The sequence below is a fragment of the Asparagus officinalis genome, chromosome 4, assembly GCF_001876935.1.
Source record: "Asparagus officinalis chromosome 4, Aspof.V1, whole genome shotgun sequence".
Lineage (NCBI taxonomy): Eukaryota > Viridiplantae > Streptophyta > Magnoliopsida > Asparagales > Asparagaceae > Asparagus > Asparagus officinalis.
This window is the reverse complement of record NC_033797.1, coordinates 10,874,647-10,899,445: the sequence shown is the minus strand read 5'-3', so window position 1 is coordinate 10,899,445 and position 24,799 is coordinate 10,874,647. Positions and strand designations below refer to the sequence as shown.

General features: G+C 42.7%; 1 protein-coding gene across 1 annotated transcript in view; it reads right to left on the bottom strand.

The window, feature by feature from the left end:
- Positions 1–925, bottom strand: part of LOC109838174 (probable acyl-activating enzyme 12, peroxisomal) — a 1,668-nt gene extending 743 nt beyond the window's left edge. The window contains exons 1-2 of the mRNA XM_020406637.1: positions 541–925; positions 3–423 (exon numbers count right to left, since the gene is read on the bottom strand). Of these exons, the coding sequence (XP_020262226.1) occupies positions 3–423; positions 541–741 (622 nt within the window). The 5' untranslated portion in view covers positions 742–925. The remainder of the gene's footprint in view (positions 1–2; positions 424–540) is intronic.

Sequence of the window (24,799 nt, the reverse complement as noted above, 5' to 3'; positions counted from 1 at the left end):
ATAGGCACCGCGGTGGCTGTAGACGACTCCTTTCGGGGCCGAAGTTGTTCCGGATGTGTAACTGAGGGCGATAGCATCCCACTCATCCTCGACACGGTGGGGATCGTGTGATGGGTTGCCCGCGGTGATCAGAGCCTCGTACTCGAGTTCGCCAAGCCGAGCGCCGGTAGGGGAGTCGACATCGTCGATCATGACGACGAGAGGGAGGGTGATGTTGGCGTCGATGAGATGCTTGAGAGCATCACTGGCGACTCGGATGAATTGGTAGTCGATGAAGAAGATTTTGGCTTCGGCGTGGGCGAGGATGGTCGCGATGTTCTTGGCGTCGAGCCTGGTGTTGATGGCGTTGAGCACCGCCCCGGCCATCGGCACGGCGAAGTGCATCTCGTATAGAGCGGGGATGTTAGGAGCAAGGACGGATACCTGCGCGCATATCAAAAGAAACGAAAGCGTCATTTTGCTATAATTAAGGACGGATTTCAACAAGCAGAGCCGAATTATTGATAATATGCTGCGTACCGTCGTATGTAAAATACTTACCACGTCATTTTTGGATATGTTCAATAGAGACCGAAGCGACGAGGCGAGGCGACGACAGCGATCGTAAGTCTGCCTCCAAGTGAACAGAGTACGACCGTAGATCACCGATGGGCGGTCCGAGTAAACCGCCGCCGCCCTCTGCAAGAAGGTGATGGGGCTGAGAGAAGCAAAATTTGCCTCACATTTTGGTAGAGCGTCCATCACTTAGCAGTGTCGGGTTTAGAGAATCTGGGAGAGGATTAACGTTGCAAGCTAGCTAGGATGCAAGGAACGCCACAAATTTGGAATGTGGGATATATGCAATGAAATGAAAGGAGGGATGACTTTTTATAGAGTCTCACAAGAGTAGGAATAAGGAGTAGGGCCCCCTTTTTGGGAGGAAATTGAAGTTGAAGGTGTACTGAGACTTCATTAACAAAACATTTGGGGCTTGGACGACTGTTGACTCTAGACTTTAAAAAATGACTAATGGTTTTCTCCTGTTTATTTCGTTAAAGTTCCGTTTAATGTTTTGCATAATTGCCCTGAATATGGTCTTCTGTTAACGGGAGATAATTGATGGATAGTTACTAGCAATATCTTTGGGCGGTGGAGGTTCTTCTTACTTGCAAGAAAATGAGAGTGCAACTTCATGTGAGTCACGCAATGAGTTACGTGGAATTTCAGAAAGTGAAGGGGGGGAAATGGCAACATTCTTTTAACCAAAGAGGAGAGGACTTAGCTTAAAGAAACGAGGTTGAAATTCGAAGAATATTGTTAAAAATGCTCTGGTTTAGCCGTTTAGGTCAAATGGGTAGTTTCCTGATTGACTAATTACATAATAATGCATTATAGTAAAGGATCAAATAGCATGTTCACGATCTTGAACAATTTTTGATTTTACTAATGGGATTTGGATCCTCTCCACTACAAAAAAGTAGTGGAGAGACCACTACTTTTAATCTCAAGCATTGATTATTTAGTAGGCGGTTATGATACAATCTAAATCTAATACTTACCATACCCCCGTGTATTGCACTCATTCCTAATTTGCACTAAAAGAAAAAATCATAACCATCAACTAGATAATCAATGGCTGTGATTATATAGTGGTCCCTCCACTATTTTTTTTTCATAACCATCAACTAGATAATCAATGGCTGTGATTATATAGTGGTCCCTCCACTATTTTTTTTATAGTGGAGAGGATCCGAATCCTTACTAATGGGGTATTGTCACTTATATGCTAAATTATTTTATTAGAACATAACTCCTTAGATTCAAATGATGTCACATTCCCCCCTCAATTTAGAGGGTATTTATAATTTGTTCAGTTCAAGTGATTTCCATATTGACATCTATGATTAAAGTGTTAAAGTAAGAGAGAGAATCTTGGGTAAATTTCCCTTTAATTGAATATTGAGTATGCACATATTTTTATACAAGTAGAGGAGTATGAGGTTTGTTCTCCCAAGCAATGTGGGACTAAAACCCACTACAATACACTATTATCAACAGCCCCCTTCAAACTCATATTGGATCAAACAAAGTGAGTTTGCGTACAAGAAACTGGAACCGATGAACAGGTAAGGCCTTTGTAAAGAAATCTGCAAGCTCATCAGCGGATGAAACATGAGGAAGTAGAATTGTCTTGTCCTTGATAACTTGGTGACGGACAAAATGAGCGTCGATCTCAATATGTTTGGTCCTTTCATGAAATACTGGATTATTAGCAATCTGGATGGCACTCTTATTATCACAGTAGAGAGGAGTAGGAGTCGTAACAGAAATACCGAAATCACTGAGAAGGCGACGAAGATGAATAATCTCTTTAGCTGTTGTGGACATTGCACGATACTCTGCCTCAGTACTGGAAAGAGCAATAACATCTTGTTTCTTACTTCGCCAGGAAATAAGGGAATCACCAAGAAATATACAATAACCTGTGGTAGACTTTCTGGTAGTTGGATCACCAGCCCAATCAGCATCAGAATATGCACAAAGCTCTAACTTAGATGTAGCAGGAAACAAAAGTGAGCGAGTGCTAGTACCCCGGAGGTACCGAAGAATCCGTAATAAGACAGCATAGTGTACAGAACGTGGGGCACTAACAAATTGACTGACAATACCAACAGCATGAGAGATATCTGGTCGAGAGATGCACAAATAGACCAACTGACCAACAAGATGTCGATATCGGGTAGGATCAGATAGAGGCTCACCGTCAGTAGAGCAAAGTTTGACATTCTGCTGGAGTGGAGTATCGACAGTTGTATTATCAGTTAACTCAGCTTGATTTAGAATATCTGAGAGATACTTCTGTTGAGACAGTAATACACCCCGCGGGCCTTGAGAAATTTCTAGACCAAAAAAATACCGAAGAGATCCAAGATCCTTCATGTGGAACTGTTGTTGCAACTGAGATTTTGCGTATTGTATACTTGCCATATCATCACCTGTAATGATCATATCATCTACATAGATGAGTAATAAAACTCTACCGCGCGATGTAGTGCGAACAAACAGAGAAGCATCTTGATGACTTTCTATAAAGCCCTCTTTGAGCACGACATCACGAAAACACTCAAACCAAGCGCGGGGTGCCTGCTTGAGACCATAAACAGCACGGCGAAGGAGACATACATGTCCCGGAGGAATATTTGACCCTGGAGGCGGTTGCATATATACGCTCTCTGATAAAGAGCCATGAAGAAAAGCATTTTTGACATCCATCTGGTATAAGGGCCAACGATGAGCAGCAGCAACCGCAAGGAGAGTACGAACAGTGGGCATCTGCGCAACAGGAGCAAATGTCTCCTCATAATCAATACCTTGTTGCTGAGTAAAACCTCGAGCCACTAAACGAGCTTTTCGACGTTCAATGGTACCATCAGGATGAAACTTGACCTTATAAACCCATTTACTGCCAACAAGAGAGATCTCAGGAGGACAGGGAACAACATCCCAGGTATGAGTTTGCTGAAAGGCTTGAAATTCCTCAGCCATAGCCTGTCGCCACTCTGGAATTTGAACTGCCTCTTGGAAGGACTTTGGCTCAACAATAGTATGAATGGCAGCAAGAAAGTTATGAAAGATAGGTGAATAAGAAGTAACAGAAGCATACCGGGCAGGCATGACATGTGGGCGTTTGCCTCGACGAAGAGCAAGAGGAACCTCAGGCGGGGGAGATGCTGGCGCAGGTGCATGAAGATCAACAGTATTTTCTGGAGTGAGAGTTGTGTCCACAGGATATGGATTAGATGGTGTAAGAGAAGACTCAGGTGAGGAAGAGTCAACAGAAGGAGAGGGAGAGATGTCAGGGAGATCTCGAAAGGAAAATTGAGGTGAAGAAGTGGGTGATGCAGTGGACGGGGAAGCATGATCGGTAGAGTGGAGGAAATTAAAGTCATCAGAAGTAGAATAATATGGAGAATCCTCTTCGAACTGAACATGACGAGATATATGAACTCGACGAGTTGCGGGATCATAACAACGATAACCTCGATGTTCTGAACTAATTCCTAAATAAACACAAGAAACTGCTCTGGGAGACAATTTATCACGTTCGTGAGATGGCAGAAAAACAAAACATCGACAACCAAAAACGCGAACTAGATCATAACGGGGAGGATGAGTATAAACACGACTATAAGGAGTAGCACCGGAAAGAGAGCTAGATGGAGTGATATTAATGGCATGAGTCGCGGTGAGAATAGCCTCAGCCCAGAAACGACGAGGAACAGAGTAAGAAATGAGCATTGATCGGGCAGTATCGAGGATATGACGATGTTTGCGTTCAGCAACACCATTTTGCTCATGAGTGTAGGGACATGACTGTTGAAAGATAGTCCCATGAGAGGACATGATAGAGCGCATGGCAGAGGATAGGTACTCTTTGGCACAATCAGAACGAAAAACTTTAATACGAGATTGCCATTGAGTGAAAATCATAGCAGTGAAGGCTTGATAAGCAGTAAGTACGTCAGAGCGATTCTTAAGTAGGTAAACCCATGTAAAACGAGAGAAATCGTCGATAAAACTAACATAATATAAGTAGCCAGATGAAGAAGGCAAAGGAGCTGGCCCCCAAATATCAGAATGTACTAAATCAAATAAGGAAGTGGATACAGATGTACTCATTTTAAATGGTAAAGCAGTGAATTTAGCCAATTTGCAACCAGCACATGACTCAATACTAGAACTAGATGATACAGGACCAAGTACTCCAGACTGAATAAGACTCTCCAGCCTTTTATTACACACATGACCAAGTCGTCTATGCCATAAATTGGCAGGAAGCGAGGTAGAGGGTTTTGACGAACAAAGAGAAGCAACAAGAGAACGTGGACGTATGGACTCTGGAAGGTGAAGATATTCCAGAAAATACAGTTTGTGCCTCCTACGACCATGGCTCAATACTAGAACTAGATGATACAAGACCAAGTACTCCAGACTGAATAAGACTCTCCAGCCTTTTATTAGACACATGACCAAGTCGTCTATGCCATAAATTAGCAAGAAGCGAGGTAGAGGGTTTTGACGAACGAATAGAAACAACAAGAGAACATGGACGTATGGACTCTGGAAGGTGAAGATATTCCAGAAAATACAGTTTGTGCCTCCTACGACCCGCCCCAACCGTCTTGCCCGTCTGTGGATCCTGTACAATACAAGTATCAGAAGAAAATAAGACAAACAAGCCCGCCATGCATAAAGAGCTAATAGAAATTAAATTCAAGCACAATTGTGGAGCCACATAGACGGGACCAAGTGTTAGACGACCAGATGGATCATTTTGTGGGGTAATAGAGCCATACTGAGTAATGGACAATGGTTGTCCAGCAGCTGTGTAGATAGGAGGAAGAGAGGATGAAGTAAAGACAGAGGATAAAAGTGAGGCATTACAAGTCATATGAAAGGAACAACCAGAGTCAAAAATCCAGAGATCATTCATACCAGAGACTGAAGGATTAGCTGAAGAACCAGCAAAATGCATACCAGAGAGTTGTGCGGCGGATGTAGAGGTGATATGTTGAAAAGCATCAAGTTGACGGCGAAGACTTTCAATAGCTTGAATAGTAGAGTCTGAAGTAGTAGAAGGTATAGCATTGGCCAACAATCCTGGTGTACGAGAGGGTTGAGACTGAGGGGGTCGCCGACCACGTCCAGTACCTGAGGAACGTAACTCAGGATGAAGCTTGAAGCATGTCTCAATGCGGTGTCCTTCCTTCTTACAATATTTGCAAGAGAGCTTAGATCGAGCCTGTGGAGAGGGAGCCTGTGGAGAAGTATAATTCATAACAGGAGCAGTGACAGGTACAGACAAAACAGTCTCGAGTGAAGAGGTAGGAGTGTCTGTTGACAAATTGAGTCGTGCTGTCTGCTGCCGGGTCTCATAAGCAGTGAGAGCTCCCATAACTGAGGCCAAAGTCGGAAATTGAGGCTGGTGAAGTAGTTGATCAGCCATAGTTGAATATTCAGGAAGGGACTGAAACAATTGATGCACCTCATGCCGTTCGTACCAGGCTAGCCAGTCTTCATATGTGGAATTACGTCCAGGAAGCATGGAGCGTAACTCTGTCCAAAAAGCTTGCATTTGTCCAAAATGGGACTGCAGAGATGAACTACCTTTGCGTTGTAGAGAAATGCGTTGCAGAAGATATGCCTCCCGTGCACCCGAGCACTCAGTGAAACGCTCAGTGAGACGAGTCCACATGGCCTGAGCAGAGGGAAGCGAGCCAATCTCGACAGTGAGACCAGAGCCAACACAGCGAGTGAGATAATCCATAACACGAAATTCCTGCAATTGCCACTCTGAACTCTCCTTGACATAGAGAGCACGAGCAGTCTGAAGATCGACATCACCACTGCCAGAGGCAATAGTACTGGATGAAGCAACAGTGCTGATGGACGGTGGAACTGGTCCCGTACTGGTGAGATGATCAAGCAAACCAGCGCCACGCAAGGCATTGGTGACAATGGTGGACCACCCTGCCCAGTCACTTTGATCATTGAGGGGCAAAGGTGGTTTGGGAATCTTCTCTGAAGGAGCCATAACAGCAATGTTGAAACGTTAAGATGTCGAGATGTCGTTACTGACTGCGAAACGGCAATGCCGTTCGTTTGAGGCCGAGAGACGGCTTGAAACGACGATGCCGTTAATTTGAGACCGAGAGATGGTCTTGAAACGGTAATGTCGTTAAAATAGAACCCGAAGGTTTAGAATGAAAACCCGAAGGTTTAAACGAGAACGCGAAACGCGTTAAGAGGCCGCAAAGCGACAAGGCCAAAATATCTGGCAGAAAAAAAAACATTAAACGGATGCAAAGCAATAAGGCCAAGATTTGGCAAAAGAACGCAGAAGCGTTAAAAAAAAAAATTATTGGAAGGGAAATAGCCCTAGCTCTGATACCACGTTAAAGTAAGAGAGAGAGAATCTTGGGTAAATTTCCCTTTAATTGAATATTGAGTATGCACATATATTTATACAAGTAGAGGAGTGTGAGGTTTGTTCTCCCAAGCAATGTGGGACTAAAACCCACTACAATACACTATTATCAACATAACTCCTTAGATTCAAATGATGTCACATTCCCCCCTCAATTTAGAGGGTATTTATAATTTGTTCAGTTCAAGTGATTTCCATATTGACATCTATGATTAAAGAAAGAAATAATACTTTTTGGAATTTAAGAAATGTAACTGGTAACTAAATAGTTCAAATATACGACTGCCACGTTATATTCTCAGTTGAGTAAGTTGCACTATAATTGTTTAGTTCTAATTTGGTTTACCAATTCCATGAGACAGATGATGTCTTTTAATGGCAGCTCTTGATTCTTGGTTAAAATCTCAAGAAAATAACATGTGTCACATTCTCTCATGGATGGTTGATCCCATAAATTTTGGTTTATAAAAGAAGTAATCATGGCAACACAGTTTAGTCTCTCTTTGATAGGAGAAATAAGATGAATTTGTAACAAAAGTTATTTAGAGCATATAAAATTAATCACTTTGACTCTATATGATATTGAACAAGTTGAGTTTGTTGTTGTTGTTGTGATAGAGAACAAATTGACTCGTTAAAGATATGTAAAGATATTCATTTAAACAAAAACGTAAAGATATTGTTTTGTACTAAAGATATATAAAGGGGAAAATTGTGTCTAGCCCCCACCGTTTAAAACCAACATGCTCTTCCCAAAATGCCCTTTGATTTAACCGACTCCCGTTTATCTATACTATTCCTCGTCGTTCGTACCTTCTCATCTCCTCTGTCCAAGCGAACCAACTCCAGAAACCCATTGCAAAACCATATCCCTAAGTCAACCCACTCCAAAGCTTAATTGGAAAAAGTGGTCGGCTATTCAACCCTCAAAGCAACCTGACATGTCGACTTCAACGAAGATGACGACGCATCGCAGTTCGTCGTCTCAAAAAGACCGTCGACCATAGCAGAGTGGAATGAAGCTGACCCTTCAATTGCTCATGTTCTAGAGGATATCGTAGCCAGCCATTCTCATCCCTCAAGTCCGGCTCAACCCAAAAAGCCAGTGCAGCGAATAGATCTAAAAGGCTGTAGGCTGTCCAAAAATTACTACAGATAGCTTATCCACATCAAGCACCAATGATGAAAGTTACAATCTGACGACTTCCAGAAGGCTATAATTTAAAGACTTTTATGTAGATCGATGAAGGTTACAACCTGACGACCTTCGTAACAACCGATAAAAGCTCTAGTCCAACAGCCTTCACAATTAATATCGGGAGTTACAATCTGACGACTCTCATATTTTTAAGGAGCCAAGATGAAGATTACAAGATGACGGTCTTTGCAACGCTCCAGCAAAAGAGACCACAAATTGATGGTCTATTCACATCAAAACGCAGAGGTCATCCCTGTGTTACACCATCAAAACTCAGAGGTCATCCCTGTGTTACAACATCAAAACGTAGAGGTCATGCCCGCGTTCCAGAGTCAAAACGCAGAGGCCATCCCCAGCATTCAAGTCCAGATGCAGAGTGCGTGGACTCAAAACATAGAGTTCATGCAGAGTCTAACTCTGCATCTCAGGTCCAAAACGCAGAGTTCATGTAGAGCCCAACTCTGTGTCTCAGGTCCAAAACGCGGAGTTCATCTCTACGTCCTAACTCTGTGTTTCAAATTTACAACGCAGCGCGACCTGTGCGTTCAGCCAAAAATAGGTCCAACTCTGCGTTTTAAGTCTAAAACGCAGAGTTTGGGCCCTGAACACTATTTTTCAGCATTTGACTCGTTCAAAGCATGAACTGAACGGTTTCAAAACCGTTTTCCCCACGATTTGGGGAGCAGTTTAAGGGGGCGGTTACACCCCATTCAGCCCCACTTAGGAGAGAATTAAGGGGGCGGTTACACCCCTTAATCTCCTATAAATAGGAGTAAACATAACTGAGTTCGGATCTTTGGATCTTGGAGTATCTTGGAGATCTAGAGATCGGCTTCTTCGGATCATCTTCGAGCTTCCTGCAGCGGATCATCTTCGAGCTTCCTGCAGCAACAAAGTTCTTGGAGCATTCCCTTGGCTTATAAACCGATTTCAGTTAAATCAACTTTTTCATAGAGTTTCAAACTCGTTCAGAGTTATCAACTCATTAAGAGTTTCAAACTTACTTTGTAAGTTCTCCACAGCGTCAAATCATGAGGAGAAGATATCGATCCAGTGAATCAAGATGTTCGGATCATCAACGGAGAGCATACTCGACGCGAGCATTCGAGGAAGGCACTCCATCGCCACCGTGAAGAGCCCAGAATTAAACAAAGGGTAGAATTCAGATCAATTCTCCTCTCTTTTGTAATCAAAAATCCAAATTGTAATTGAGATTGAGAGATATATTTCTTTTAATTTTTCTTTTCACTACAAATTTTCCACCAAACAAAGGCAGCTCTGGCACCACCGGCACCGACACCGCCTCTAGAATGCTTCTGGATCTACAGAGTGGAGCTAAAGAGAAGCACATCGCATCTAAAAAAATGATTTTTTACCGCAAACATATGTTGATTATTGTGCTATTGTGAAGGATTATGTTAAGCTGTGTGATTTTTTACCGCAAATATATGTTGTTTATTGTGTTATTGTGAAGGATTTTGTTAAGTTGTGAAGGTTAACTTGTAGTTGTCAAGGAAATGCACTAATTCTTCACGTTATGTATTAGTTGTTGAGGTTATTGATCTGTTGCCAAGGTTACTGTTCAGTTGTGACATGTGGCAAGTTAGTTGTTAAATTTTAGGGTTACTTGTTAAGGTTATGAGTTAGTGGTGAAGGTTACTGTTTACATACGACTGCTAGTTGTGAAGGTTATTGTTTACTTGTGGTTGTTAGTTGTGGAGGTTATTGTTAACTTGCAACTGTTAGTTGTTTGGGTTATGCGTTTATTGTTAATGTTATTGATTCATTGTTGAGGATAGATGTTGCTTGTGAAGCTTATGGATTTGTTGATAAGTTTACAACTATTTTGTCAAGTTTACAACATAATTGTTATTGTTATAGAATTTTTTTTCAAACTATTCATGTATTGTGTTTTTGCTTTGTAGACGAAAGGCAAAGACCACGTCTGAGTTGCGGCCTACTTCAAGTTTCACTGCTTACTACGAGTTCATGCATACATTGGTGCAACATATTTGGCCAAGGCATTGGGAGGCATACGAAGATAGTGTATTCAGACCCTACGTTCATTTTAGCCCTCCTGGTCTTGATCTTCCCACTTTTGAGCACATTCTGAGACAGTGGGACGATAAAAAGATGAAATTTGTCTTCACTGATACAAAAATAGGAGAAGACATTTAGTGCTCATTCAACTTTCAATGGGTAATAAGCCATACATGATTCTCTAATGAGGGGGATCTTGTTGGCCCTAACCGAGACCAGAAAAACAGAATATGGTCGAGGTTTTTCACCAAACCCGAGGATGACAACAGTACAGCTCATCCCCCAGCACCCACTAGACACCATGTAGAGGATCTTCTAATGAAGCTTGTACAATCAATCGATCATCAAGATGTGAAGGACCTTGTCCTGCTTCAGATCCTTTATCAACAAAGCATGATCTGGTGTCCAAGCAGTGTTCTTAGCATTCTTAGGCATTTATTCAAGGATGTTGATAGTATCGAACAGGCAAATAACATTGATTGGGGACCTACATATTCAGTGAGACATTTGATGCGATTGAAAGGGTACTGAAGGGTCCTACGCTAGGGAAGAAGATTATACATCTTCAAGGGTGTACCCATCTTGTCTGCATAAGTATTCCTGTTTTGTTGTTATGGTTGCATGCTTGTTGTTGAGTTTACAGATTAGTTATTAAGGTTAATGGTTGTATGTTAATGTTACGGGTTGGTTGTTAACCCTATGGATTGGTTGTTAAGGTTACGGGTTGGTTGTTAAGGTTATAACTTTCTTGTCAATGTTATGCTTTTATTGTTATATATGAATGTTTATTTGTTGTTAAGGTTAAAGGTGGTTGTTAAGATTTTCTTTCTAAGGTGCAGCTGTGGTACTATGAACTTACTGGCATCAAAAAGCCAGTAGTGGGAAGTACGACGCGACCTCCTCTCACTAATTGGGTGAAACTAGGAGATGTTGCGAGATCCCTGAGATTGGCCACTATTGTAGCTAAAGCAAGGCAAACTACTATAAAGCTTCCACAGTTCTAGGGCCAAGTACAAACTATTGAGGGAGGTTTGCAGTGGAAGGAGCAAGAGAAGGAAAAAGAGAAGAAGAGAAAAAGAACATAAGTTAAAGAGAGAGAGAGAGAGAGAGAGAGAGAGAGAGAGAGAGAGAGAGAGAGGAAGGGAGGGAGTGAGTAAGGGAGAAAATAAGGAGCTAGCTCCTAGAGACGCCGGTAGGGCTTGTGGCCCAAGACAACCTCTTCCCAAAAAGAAAAGGGGAAAAGAAGATGATATCATTCTTGAAGGATGAGTAAGCATTATAGTAAAATTGTGAATTATAAATGTCTTATTAATGTTGGCTATTGGTTTTCAATGATTCCTTTTTTTAATTATACTCTGTCTGTATTTATCTCATAGAGTATGCCACATAATATCTATGATGACGCGGTCGAGCAGCATGCCGAGGCAATTGATCAAATGGAATTACCTCGACAATTGAGATATTAGAAGAGTGTCGCGATAATGAATAAAAATTATGTCACGACGATAAGAGGAAATTTGAAGATTAGATTGCTGCCGAACGAATGCAGATAACTTCTCTTTCTGTAAAAGTGGCTACTTTGTCTGCTCAAGTGAGGAGACTGAGAGAGGAACTAAGTGAAGCACCATGCAGAAGCATCACTGTATATAAGAATAAGAGGCCTACTACAGAGGTGTCCAGCCCAACGATGGAGATGCAAACTTGTACAGGTTAGATCTTTGTACATTATTTGTGAATTATATTGCATAGTTTTTAAAATTACAAATTTGTTGTTATCGTTAGATATTGGTTGTTAGGGTTATGGATTGGTTATCAATGTTAGGGATCTGTTGTTAAGATTAGAGATTGATTGTTAAGGTTAGGGATTGATTATTAAGTATAAGGATTGGTTGTTAAGTTTAGATAGAGGTTGTTAAGTTTTTTCGTATTACATTTTGATTTTTTTTTTTGAATCAGGCATTCCACGCATTAACATTGACACTAAGAGTGAAGTCCCTTAACATCACTTTGCTGGCATTAATAAGGAGAGCGAAGGCCCCCTACCAGGGGAACTCCCTTTACCAGATATTGCTGACATTGATAAGGAGGTGGAAGATCCTTGCCCAGAGGAAGCCCCCCCACCAGAAGCTGATAAATTTTTTGAGGCTGAAGAATAAATAAATAAGGGAAAGGAACCGACTAGAGAGGTGTCCAGCCTAGTGATGGAGCTGCAAACTTGTACAGGTTAGATCTTTTTTGACTACATGTGAATTATATTGTATAGTTGTTAACATTATTGTTTTATTGTTATGGTTAGATATTGGTTGTTAGGGTTACGGATTGGTTGTCAAAGTTAGGGATCTGTTGTTAAGATTAGAGATTGATTGTTAAGGTTAGGGATTGATTGTTAAGTATATGGATTGGTTGTTAAGTATATGGATTTGTTGTTAAGGTTACGGATTGTTTGTTAAAGTTACAGATTTGTTGTTACTGGTTTGTTGTTAATGTTAGATAGATGTTTTTAAGTTTTTTCATAATTATTGTTTGAATTTTTTTTGAAACAGGTACTCCACGCAGCGTGGCTAGTAATGACATTGAGAGAGAAGTCCCTCAATAATACGGGTGTATCTTCTCTTAGGAACTTAGCGATCCTCATGGGAGCTTGAGGAAAGATGATTCTCATGCTAGCATGAGAATAGAGGTGTCAAACAGTATAAGGGAACACAGGAGAAAGCGTGGAACGAGATAACGAGCAGAAGAATCGAAGTACCCAGTTTTCAGCCTGTGAGTCGACTCATTACAGTCATGAGTCGACTCATCAGGTTGAGTCAACTCATGACTGTCATGAGTTGACTCATCGCTGGTTGTTTAGTTTTGTCCAGTTTCTGTCGAGTCGACTCATCTCAGTCATGAGTCGACTCATCGAGGGTTTCTTGGTTCGCTTGGGATTCTGTTCACACGAATTCCTGTTTGTTTTGGGTCTGGTTATTTACCAAATTACCATCCACATTTGTACACCTATATAAGGGATTGTTTTAGGGTTTCTAAACAATCAGAGAGTTAAATCAAGAGAGATTAACTTGTAATTGAGATTTGGAGAGCTTGTTCTTCAATTCTAGAGTGAGATTATGAGAGATTGTAAATTGCATACTCATAATCTAGAGAAGGTATTTTCCTTCGCCCAAAATCTGAGTTATTCCTGTATTCTTATTATTTTCTTCTCAATCGACCTTTGATAATTCCACGATCAAAGGTGTTCGCACGGTAACTCGTATCAAGTTGGTATCAGAGCGATCAGATCCTACGAAGGAGGCATCCTGTGCATGGTCCTGACTCGATCGTAATACAAGAAGCTTGGCGAGATCCTTACTTCCTTGGAAGGAGCCCAAGAGTTAAGGAAGGAGAATATGTCTGAAACAGATAACTCAACAAGACTTGATGCCATGGAGAAGCAGATCGAGACGATCGGTTCGACGCTCAGTCAGCTCGTGGGTCTCATTAACAAAGGGGACAAAAGAGAGGAATCTTCTTCGAAGGGTAAGAAGAAAATCATCGAGTCCGATGAAGAGAGCGAGAAGTCTGATTCGGATGGGGGAACCGAGGTTGTTAGGGCTGCTGGACATCAAGGGGGTAAAAATAATTACCAAAATTTGAAGATAGATTTCAAAGTGGAGATTCCTGTCTATGATGGGAGTGTCAATGTAGAGAAGCTCGATGATTGGATTGAGCGTATGGAGATGTACTTCACCCTCTACGGATATTCATCCAAGGAGAAGATCGTGCTCGCGACATTGAAGCTTTCAGGACACGTGTTGACGTGGTGGAAATCCTATTGCAAACAGGAGAAGAAAGCAGCGTCATGGAACAAATTCAAGGAGCTACTCAGGAAACAGTTCTATCCGGTGGGGTTCCTTGAGGAGCGTTGGTACAAGTGGTACGGCTTGTGCCAAAGGTTCAATCAGACCGTTCAAGAGTACACGACAGAGTTCTAGCAGCAGGCAATGGTTCTAAACATCGCAACGGACGAGTACTCCATCTTCATGAAGTACATGGCGGGACTGAATGATTACCGCAACGGACGAGTACTCCATCTTCATGAAGTACATGGCGGGACTGAATGATTACATTCGTAAGGAGATAAAGTTGTTCACGGTCGAGACGATTGCAGAAGCGAGCGTGAAGGCAATAGCCATTGAGGGCAAACAGAAGAAGGGCAACGAAACGAAGAGTGATTCCAAACAATCGGGAAACAAGTCGAGTAGCTCTCAACATAAGGAAGAGAAGAAGAAGGGTGATTCAGGGAAGGCAGGATAACAGTCGGGAGGCAAGTCTAGTAGCTCTCAACATAAGGAAGAGAAGAAGAAGGGTGATTCGGGGAAGGTAGGATTGACATGCAATCACTGCAAACAGACAGGGCACGTGGTTGATCGTTGCTGGGATAAGTACCCTCATCTGAAGCCGAAAGGATTGAAGAAGAACGAAGAGAAAAAGGCGTACGTGATAGCACATGGTCCGAAAGAGGTTCCCCGGATAACAGAGCCCAACAACCCACAAAAGAAGACGACGACCCGAGGGAGCAGCTCTTTGTTCTGAAGTTGCAGGTCAAGACTAGCTTGGTGGATGCCATTGTGGACACATTGAGTCAGAAGAACCTGATATTTGAAGCGTTGGTACAAAAGCTGGGATTGAAGACGGTGAGGCATCCGAAGCCCAATCCATTAGGGTGGATTCAGAAGGAAGCAGGATTGAGTGTGGTGAACCAGTGTACGTTCCGATTTGCACTCCATGGGTCGTATATTGATGAGGTCACATACGACGTGGTTCCGTTGGATGTTTGCCAGGTTATTTTGGGCAATCCTTACTTGTGGGATAGACACGCGGTATATGATCGGCGGGCCCAAAAGTATACGTTCATCAAAGATGGCGCGCAATTTATTTTTCATTCGGCATCTCTTCCGCAGGAGACAAGTTTGGTGACGGTGACTCAGGCTAAGAGGTTGGTGAATGCGGGCATGAGGTTCGTGTTATTGTTCATTCGGCCTTATGAAGAACAGCTGAGTAGGATATGCTTGTCCACATTGAGCAAGCTTCAGGAGGGAGATCTTAACAGTTTGAAGGCCAAGTATGCAGACTTGTTTTCAGAAATCACGGGACTACCACCACGGCGAGATGTAGAGCACGAGATTATGTTAACTGGCGAGAGTTCCTTGCCAAACATAGGCCTATACCGCACATCAATACAGGAGTCCGAAGAGATCAAGAGGCAAGTTCAGGAGCTCTTGGAGACGGGAGTGATAGTGCCGAGTTGTTCACCTTGCGGGTCGCCGGTGTTATTGGTGCCCAAAAAGGATGGAGGTTGGCGCATGTGCGTGGATTACCAGGCGCTCAACAAGATAACGATCAAGAATCGTTACCCACTACCACGGATCGATGATCTTATGGACCAGTTAGAGGGAGTGAGGTTCTTCACAAAGTTGGATCTGAAGTCTGGCTATCATCAGGTAAGGATTCGGGAGGAAGACACTTGGAAGATGGCGTTCAAGACCAAACAGGGCCTGTTCGAGTGGTTGGTGATGTCGTTTGGATTATGCAATGCTCCGACGACTTTTATGAGGCTCATGAATGATATGTTGCGACCTTTTATAGAGAATTTTGTGATTGTGTACCTTGATGATATTTTGGTGTACAGCAGGACCAGGGAGGAGCATCTTGTTCATGTAGAAAAAGTGTTTAGAGTATTGCAGGATGGACAGCTGAAGCTCAACGAGAAGAAGTGCGAGTTTGGGAAGGACGAGTTGGTGTATCTCGACTTTATCGTGGGGAAGGGCCAAAGGAGGATAGATCCGGGTAAGGTGGCGGTGATCACGAAGTGGCCGACGCCGAAGACAGTGACTGAAGTGAGAAGCTTCATGGGGGCTTGCCAGTATTTGCGCAAGTTTATTCGATATTTTTTGACTTATGCGGCACCGTTACATAGCCTCACAAAGGCTAAGGTTCAGTTCGAGTGGGGAAGGACGCATGAGGAGGCTTTTCAATTGTTAAAGAGAAAGATCTCGGAGGCACCGGTGTTGGCGTTGCAGAATTTGCAGCGGACTTTCGAGGTGGAGACCGACGCATCTAGTTATGCGATGGGCGCGGTGTTGATTCAGGATAGGAAGCTGGTGGAATATCATTCTGAGTTGTTTTCGGGTGCTATTGTGAACTACCCGACCTATGACAAGGAGTTCTATGCATTGTATCAAGCGATTAAGCATTGGAGAGTGTACTTGTTAGGGAAGGAGGTGGTTGTGCACTCGGATCACAAGCCGTTGGAGTTCTTACATGCCCAGATGAAGCTACAGCAGGCATGGTACATGAAGTGGATGTCGTATTTGATGGCTTTCAACATCATTATTAGGTACAAGAAGGGGCCGACAAACAAGTTGGCCGATATGTTATCTCGTCCGCCGGTAAGGGCTTTATTGGTGGCGACGCGCATTCAGCCATTGGTTCCTTTGGAGTATGTACAGCTGTACGCATCCAGTAGAGACTTCGGTAGTGTGTTTGAGCAGGTGAAGGCTGGTCAAAAGGGGGAGTATGCACTTGGAGAAGATGGCTTGTTGTATCGTGGAACATCACTATGTATTCCGGAGGATGGTGATAGGTTGCAATGGATTCGGGAAGCACATACCTCGCGTGTGCAAGGGCATTTTGGAATTCAGAAGACGCTTCTCAATCTATGGCGACATGTGTTTTGGCCACGGATGCTTGATGATGTGACCAAGTATGTTGGAAGGTGTAAGTTATGCTGTATTTCGAAGCCTTCTAACAGAAAGAAGGGATTGTACCTACCACTACCGGTTCCTTCTAGGCCGTGGGAGAGCATATCTATGGACTTTCTAGGAGGATTGCCGACTACCAAGTGTGGGCATGACTATTTGTACGTTATGGTGGACCGGTTCAGTAAGATGGTGTTTTTGATTCCTTGTAAGAAGACCGTGACGGGAGCGGGTGCAGCACAATTGTTCTTCGAGCATGTGTGGAAGCATTTTGGGTTGCCGAGTTCGATCATTTCGGATCGGGACAGCCAGTTTCTCGAGCATTTTTGGGACTCTTTGTGGAGTCTGATGGACACTAGATTAAAGAAGAGCACGGCCTTTCATCCACAAACAGACGGGCAAATGGAGGTTGTCAACCGGACTATGGTGCATATGTTGCGGGGGTATAATTCCAGGCATCCTAAGACTTGGGATGAGAGCTTACCATATTTACAGTTTGCTTTTAATCAGGCGATTCATGGATCTTCAGGAAAGTCACCGTTTGAGACTTGTTATGGATTCTTACCGCCGAGTCCGTTTGATCTCGTGTTTTCAAGTGAAGCTATGATGGACGGCAAGGAGGGGAATGAAAGACAACGAGCTCAGCGATTTCTGGAGAAGATTGCACAGATTCATGCCACGGTTGAAGCACAATTAAAGAAGTCATAAGCAAAATACAAGGCGAAGCATGATCAACATCGGGTTCCTTGTAACTTTAGCGTGGGCGATATGGTGTGGCTGAAATTGAGTAAGGAGAGGCTAAAAGGAGAAGGCAAGAAGTTGAAGCCTATTCGTTATGGTCCGTTTCGGATTCTCGATCAGATTGGCGACAACGCTTTTAGGCTGGATTTGCCGCCTTACTTAGGCATGTATTCGGTGATCAATGCTGAGTACTTGAAGTTGTTTGAGCCTCCATTACTGGATGATGAAGGTGATGACAAGGTGATCTTACCGCATGTTGATGACTTATGGTTTGATAGAGAGGAGCCGCTGAAGGAAGACTGCATTTTGGAGCGAAAGACGACCACGACAAGAAGGGGAATGAAGGAGTCGTTTCTCATTGGACGTCAAGGTCAAGTTCCTAGCAAGGCTAAGTGGTTCAATAAGGAAAGAGGGGCTCGCGAGTTTCCTCAGCTGATGTTCTAACTTGAACGGGACTTCAAGTTCTTAAAGAGGGGACACATGATACGAGTGTATCTTCTCTTCGGAACTTAGCGATCCTCATGGGAGCTTGAGGATAGATGATTCTCATGCTAGCATGAGAATAGAGGTGTCAAACAGTATAAGGGAACACAGGAAAAAGGGTGGAACAAGACGACGAGCAGAAGAATCGAAGTATTCAGTTTTCAGCCTGTGAGTCGACTCATTACAGTCATGAGTCGACTCATCAGGTTGAGTCGACTCATGACTGTCATGAGTCGACTCATCGCTGGTTGTTTAGTTTTGTCCAGTTTCTGTCGAGTCGACTCATCTCAGTCATGAGTCGACTCATCGAGGGTTTCCTGGTTCGCTTGGGATTCTGTTCACATGAATTCATGTTGGTTTTGGGTCTGGTTATTTACCAAATTACCATCCACGTTTGTACACCTATATAAGGGATTGTTTTAGGGTTTCTAAACAATCAGAGAGTTAAATCAAGAGAGATTAACTTGTAATTGAGATTTGGAGAGCTTGTTCTTCAATTCTAGAGTGAGATTGTGAGAGATTGTAAATTGCATACTCATAATCTAGAGAAGATATTTTCCTTCGCCCAAAATCTGAGTTATTCTTGTATTCTTATTATTTTCTCCTCAACCCACCTTTGATAATTCCGCGATCAAAGGTGCTCGCACGGCAACTCGTATCACTCAACCCCTACCAGCGGAAATCCTTCCACCAGAAACTGACACATTTTTTGAGGATGAAGATGCTCCTCTTATTATTAAAATTAATAAGAGAAAGAGGCATGCAAAGGTATCCGCACCCCTTAAAAAAGTAGAACAAAAAGAAGGATGAAGCCTTCCAAACATATAGTTACCCCTTACATTGAGGGGAAGAAGAAAGAAAAACAAATAATGGGGGACAAGGATATTATAGAAATGGCGGAGGAAAAGGGAACAGAGTTGCAGCCTGCTGGGCTACAGTGTGATCCCCACTCAATCTAAAAAACCCTCGTGAGTTCCCATATGAGCAAGGAAGAAGAAATATACAGGGATAAACTAAACATGTGGATTCCCTTTTCTGAAGGCTTCATCATCAACTTTTTTTATAAGCACCCAACATTTGTACATAATTATAAGGTATCGGCAGATGTTGCTGCACTGCTAACGGAAGAGGAAAATAAAGTTCTTAACTATTTCTGCATTTGTAGGTGTAACAAGTAAGTATTTATCTCATATGACAATTTTATAGCTTCGATTTTAAGGTTATCAATTAGTTGTTAGGGTTACAGCTATATTGCTAATGTTACGGGTATATTGTTAAGGTTATTGGTTAGTTATTAAGGTTACGAATTTTATGTTAATGTTACAAAATTGTTGTTAAGGTTACGGGTTTGTTGCTAACTATATTTATTGTTTCATTCTTTTTTATAGTTTGATTAAAGTGTACAAAGGTCAATGGCCGTCTATTGTCCAATTTGAGCTTCTTAATATTCTACGCGGTGGTTGACTAGATGATTCGGTAAGATTTATTCTTAATAATTATTGTTTCCCTTATTCTTAATAATTATTGTTTATCATCCTTTATATTACTATTATTTATTTCTTGTTGCTATCTTATAGGTTACTAAGGCTATGCTAGATATAATACGTGAAAGTCTGAACAAAACAACTAGCAAAAAATATGGGTTGGTCTCTGTTTTCTTTTCTGTAAGTATATGACAAATATATATCTATTTATCTATTGCAATCTATGTTAAAAGTTTTCTGGTCAGTCTAATTCTTGATTACAGCATACAATACATGTGGAGAGACCTAACTACCGAGAAGCATATGAACTCTTCATCAAAAATTTATTCGATGAAGGATTTACTAACCTCTTAGTTCCCATTATCCAAGGGGATCATTGGCATCTCTTGGAGTTTGATGTAAAAAATAATGTTGTCAGACATTATGACTCCTTAAGAGATCAATCTGGGCATTGGGAACCCGTGATGAACATTGTTAAAGCTTTCAACATCATTAAAGCTGACTTCGACGAGAACAATTTGTACAATGTATGCAACCCGATGATGGTTCCATGCGAGGAACATAAGGGATCACAAGTTTTCTAAAACCCTTTTGGTTTTTAATGTTAGAGATTGATCGCTAAGGGATTGGTTATTAAGTTTACAGATTGGTTGTTAAGGTTAGGCTTTGGTTGTTAAGGTTAGGGTTTTGTTGTTAAGTTTACAGATTGATTGTTAAGGTTAAGATTTTATTGTGAAGCTTAGGGGTTAGTTGTTAAGATTATATATTGGTTGTAGTCCTTAGGTGTTGTATATGAAGATTACAGGTTAGTTGTTAACCTTAGGGATTTAATGGTGGATATTTATTTGTGTGTAGGTATGACTGCGGAATCTACATCTACCTGTTTATAAAAGCTATTGTTGAAGGTAGAAGCATCATGCACCTGACGCCCAAAGAGCATAACACATGGGTCATACGAGTGAAACTATCAAGCTATATATTAATTAAAGGCAGGAGAAGGAAAAAATATCTCAGTCAACTTAACGATGATGACATCGAAAGATCTGTTTCATAGACTATTTTTGTTGAAAGCAGATACGTAATTTTTTGTAAATATACCATAAATGTAAATTTATAATTATAATTATTTATGATATGTAAATATTTAAATGTTTATAAATGTAAATATTTTATTGAAGGTTACGGAGAGGTTGTTAACCATGTGAACTAAGCTGTAACCAAGCCGTAACCTTAACAACCAAGCCGTATGTTTGTGGGAAATTTTGTAATAAAAAGAATATAAGGAAAGAATTGCGTTTGATTTTATTCTCTCTAACTGCTTAGAAAAAGAATGATTACAACTCTCTCAACTCTCGATTACAATTTGGATTCCTGGTTACAAAAGAGAAGAGAATGATCTGGATTCTCCCCTTTGTTTAATTCTGGGTTCTTCACGGTAGCGATGAGATGCCTCCCTCGAATGCTTGCGTCGAGTTTGCTTCTCGTTGACGATCCGAATATCTATACTTCACTGGAACAACTGTCTTGGCCGGTTGATAACTCTTGTCGAGTTTTGTGACTCAGAACAAGTAATAAACTCTAATGACAGAGTTGTTCGAACCGAAAATAATTCGGTTGATAAGCCAAATATCGATGGTTTAGAGATCCTCCGTTTGTTGATTTCCCAGACTGTGTAAGGAGTCAATCCTCCTTTTTCTGATTCTGGAAGATTTGATCGAAAGATCCCCCTCCGATTAATGAAAAGAAATCTCTCTTGATCTGATTATCAAAAATCCAATCTCCCCCAATCCAAAAAGAGATCCCTTTCTCTGTTGAGTTTGTTGCTATTTATAGGGGGATTAGGGGTGTAACTGCCCCCATAATCCGCGCCTAAATGGGGGTTTAGTTACCCCATTAGTCGGGTGTAACAACCCACTAAAGCCACTCCTCAAATCGTGGGTGAAGAACAGCTTCGAAGTTGTTACGATCACGTTTGAATGAGTCAGAACCTTGACCTGCGTTCTGGCGGTGATTGAGCTGCGTTTGGCAGCGACTGACGGGCTGCGTTGGGCAGTGATGGATGAGTTGCGTCGGCAGCGGTTGATAAGCTGCGTTGGGCAGCGGTTGATAAGCTGCGTTGGGCAGCGGTTGATAAGCTGCGTTGGGCAGCGGTTGATAAGCTGCGTTGGGCAGCGGTTGATAAGCTGCGTTGGGCAGCGGTTGATAAGCTGCGTTGGGCAGCGGTTGATAAGCTGCGTTGGGCAGCGGTTGATAAGCTGCGTTGGGCAGCGGTTGATAAGCTGCGTTGGGCAGCGGTTGATAAGCTGCGTTGGGCAGCGGTTGATAAGCTGCGTTGGGCAGCGGTTGATAAGCTGCGTTGGACAGCGGTTGATAAGCTGCGTTGGGCAGCGGTTGATAAGCTGCATTGGGCAGCGGTTGATAAGCTGCGTTGGGCAGCGGTTGATAAGCTGCATTGGGCAGCGGTTGATAAGCTGCGTTGGGCAGCGGTTGATAAGCTCAGGGTTTTAGGCAAATTTTGTCGACATCCTCCTTCTTGTTTGATTCATCAACAATGGCTTTAGACTTCAGCTTGTATGAACAGACTTTCATCCCCAGCTTAGTCAGGAGGACAGCTTCGAAAGACTCTTCTCGATCAGCTTGTCTAGGGTAGAATGATCTCAGCAGTCTGATTATTGCTTGGAATATTAACCCCTTTGAAGGTGTTATTTATGTGAGTGCAGTCATCAGAACGCATGTCTAAATCATGCGTTCGACTGTTTGACCGTGAGGGTGCGTTTGGTAGTTTGAAAAACCCCTCCTCCCCTTCATTTGAAAACGCGAGAATCACGTTTCAGGTGAGATTTTACCTAAAATCTCGTTTCGATTTGACAGCTACAGCTGTTTATAAATGGACCACTGAGGTCAAATCAAAAAGTCATTCGACTTTTCCCTTTCTTGTTTGATTTCTAAACAGGGCTACTGTTCATCTTCTCCAGCGCTTCAACGGAAGAAAGGGTCCGTTCCTGAATATTCCGCCCATCTTCGTCTTCCACTTCACGGTTGCCATGGGACCCAAGAAGAAAATGGCCTCCAAATCGAAGACCGCCCAAGCTCCGGATGTTCCTTTGGCTAGAGCCTCCGGGGATGATCAAGTTCTCACGCCTTCGTCGCTAGTTCCTTCAACCAATGGTAAGATTGACCCATTGGAAGTCGATTTGACAGATCTCTCATTTTCGACCCTTGATTGGCGATCCGTATTCCATCTTTAAACTCAAAAGATAATTCTCAGTGTTTACCAATTAAACGTATGGCTAGCTCCATCGTTCCTGAAATTTCAACGTAGGTTCAGACCCTGCGTTTAAAAAATTTTGGACGCAGGTCTGAACCTTGTGTTTAGAATTTTGGATGCAGGTTGAGACCCTGCGTTCAAGACCCCGAACGCAGGTCTGAACCTTGCGTTTAGAATTTCGGATGCAGGTTGAGACCCTGCGTTCAAGACCCCGAACGCAGGTTTGAACCTTGTATTCTTGAGTTAGACTTCTTATGACTAATTTTTCTATTTGCAGTATGCTACTCCAAAGAGCCTCTTTCTTTCAACCACTACTTCGGTCATGCGGGAGGTGCGGAGAAGAATACAATCTTCAGCTTCGCCTTTGAATATCCAGTGTTTCAGAACACCCACAAAGAACGGTCGAAGCTCATCACTCAAGCCTTTCCTGAGACTCTCAGGTCTTTGGTTACAAATGCCAAATTCGAAACCGCAGAGCGTGAGATTTTAAAGAAGCCGTCCTTCCTATTCGGGGATTCTGTAAAAATGGACCCCAAGCGGATGTCCGAGGGGAATTACAAATGGCTGAAGGTAGTTAACAACCGTCGTCTTTTCCTTCCCAACTTGGAGCGGATGTGGCCAATTTCTTATTATCAGTGCGCTTCTATTCCGCGGTCGATGAATTGGGAACTTGTTCAAGACCAAGGCGGTGTTGCTACGGGGCACATCACTCATCGGGGTACTCATCCCGCTGGTTTCAATAATTTCATGGCTTTGAAGCCAGGTTTATTCCAAAAAGAGCACCCTGTCGGAGAGTCTGCTAAGTTAGCGGAGGTGTTTATCAGAACATTTATTTCTGTCAAAGGAGAGTTCCCTGCTCGGGATTTCAGGGCCCCTACTTGGGTTCACTCCAGTGATGCGGACTGGTGGGCCCGGATGATAAATTTCGTCTTGGAGGAACTAGAAGAACCCTTGAGAATTTCGGATTTGAGAGTTCCTATAACAGCCACTCGATACGGTATTCCTCCGAATTACAGCGGACTCTTCGCTATGCTGGAATTCTACAACCCTCACACCGGCACCTTTTTCACTCCAGTTGGTGAGCTGGGCTTCGCTCTCCACGAAATGTTTGAGATTTCTGGACTGTCTTTTGGGGAATTGCCTTATGAGGAGTTTGTTCCCGGAAGCAGGGAATTAGAGATCCTGAAAAATGGTGCTCCCGAAATCTACGACACTTACTGGGAATTGATGTGCCATTTCCAGATATGTGCGCAAATTACTGGGAAAAGAGCAAGCGGCGTGAAACAAGGACAATGGGCGGAATATCTTTTCCACAATCTGTGGGACAAAGAAGCTGAGGTGACTCGCTTAGCGGCCAGTACCCTTGAGGAAATCACCGAACGTATCAATGACGCAACTTCTCATTATACTTGCGAGGTTGAGGAGGATGTCTTCCCGGCGTTTACCACGTTCGAAAGCTTCCACTATCAGGCAGAAGTCCCTATCTCGGACATGGCTTTGTTCGCTGGTTTTCTGACTCTTTGGTTGAAGCGTTGCGTGGTACCCACAAGGCCAGTGGATGCTATTACAGTAGAAGTTTTATACCCTGCTGTTCTACTGGCTTATGGACGACCTTTGAACCTTCTTTCAGCCATGGTGTGCTGTTTACAAAGTGGCTTGCGGGAACTATCTTCTGAGTTCATTGCCGTCAAGAAAGTGGATTCTGACGGGACGACCGTCATTCAAACCCCAACCCCTCGGGTGCCGATGCCGTATATTTACTTGGTATCTTGGTTTGTGCTGCACTGCCCTCCAATAATGACGACTCCTGAATCAAATGACACCTCAACCCCTCTTGTTCAGCAATTAGAAACTTCTGACTGGGCTGGTTGGTACCAAGTT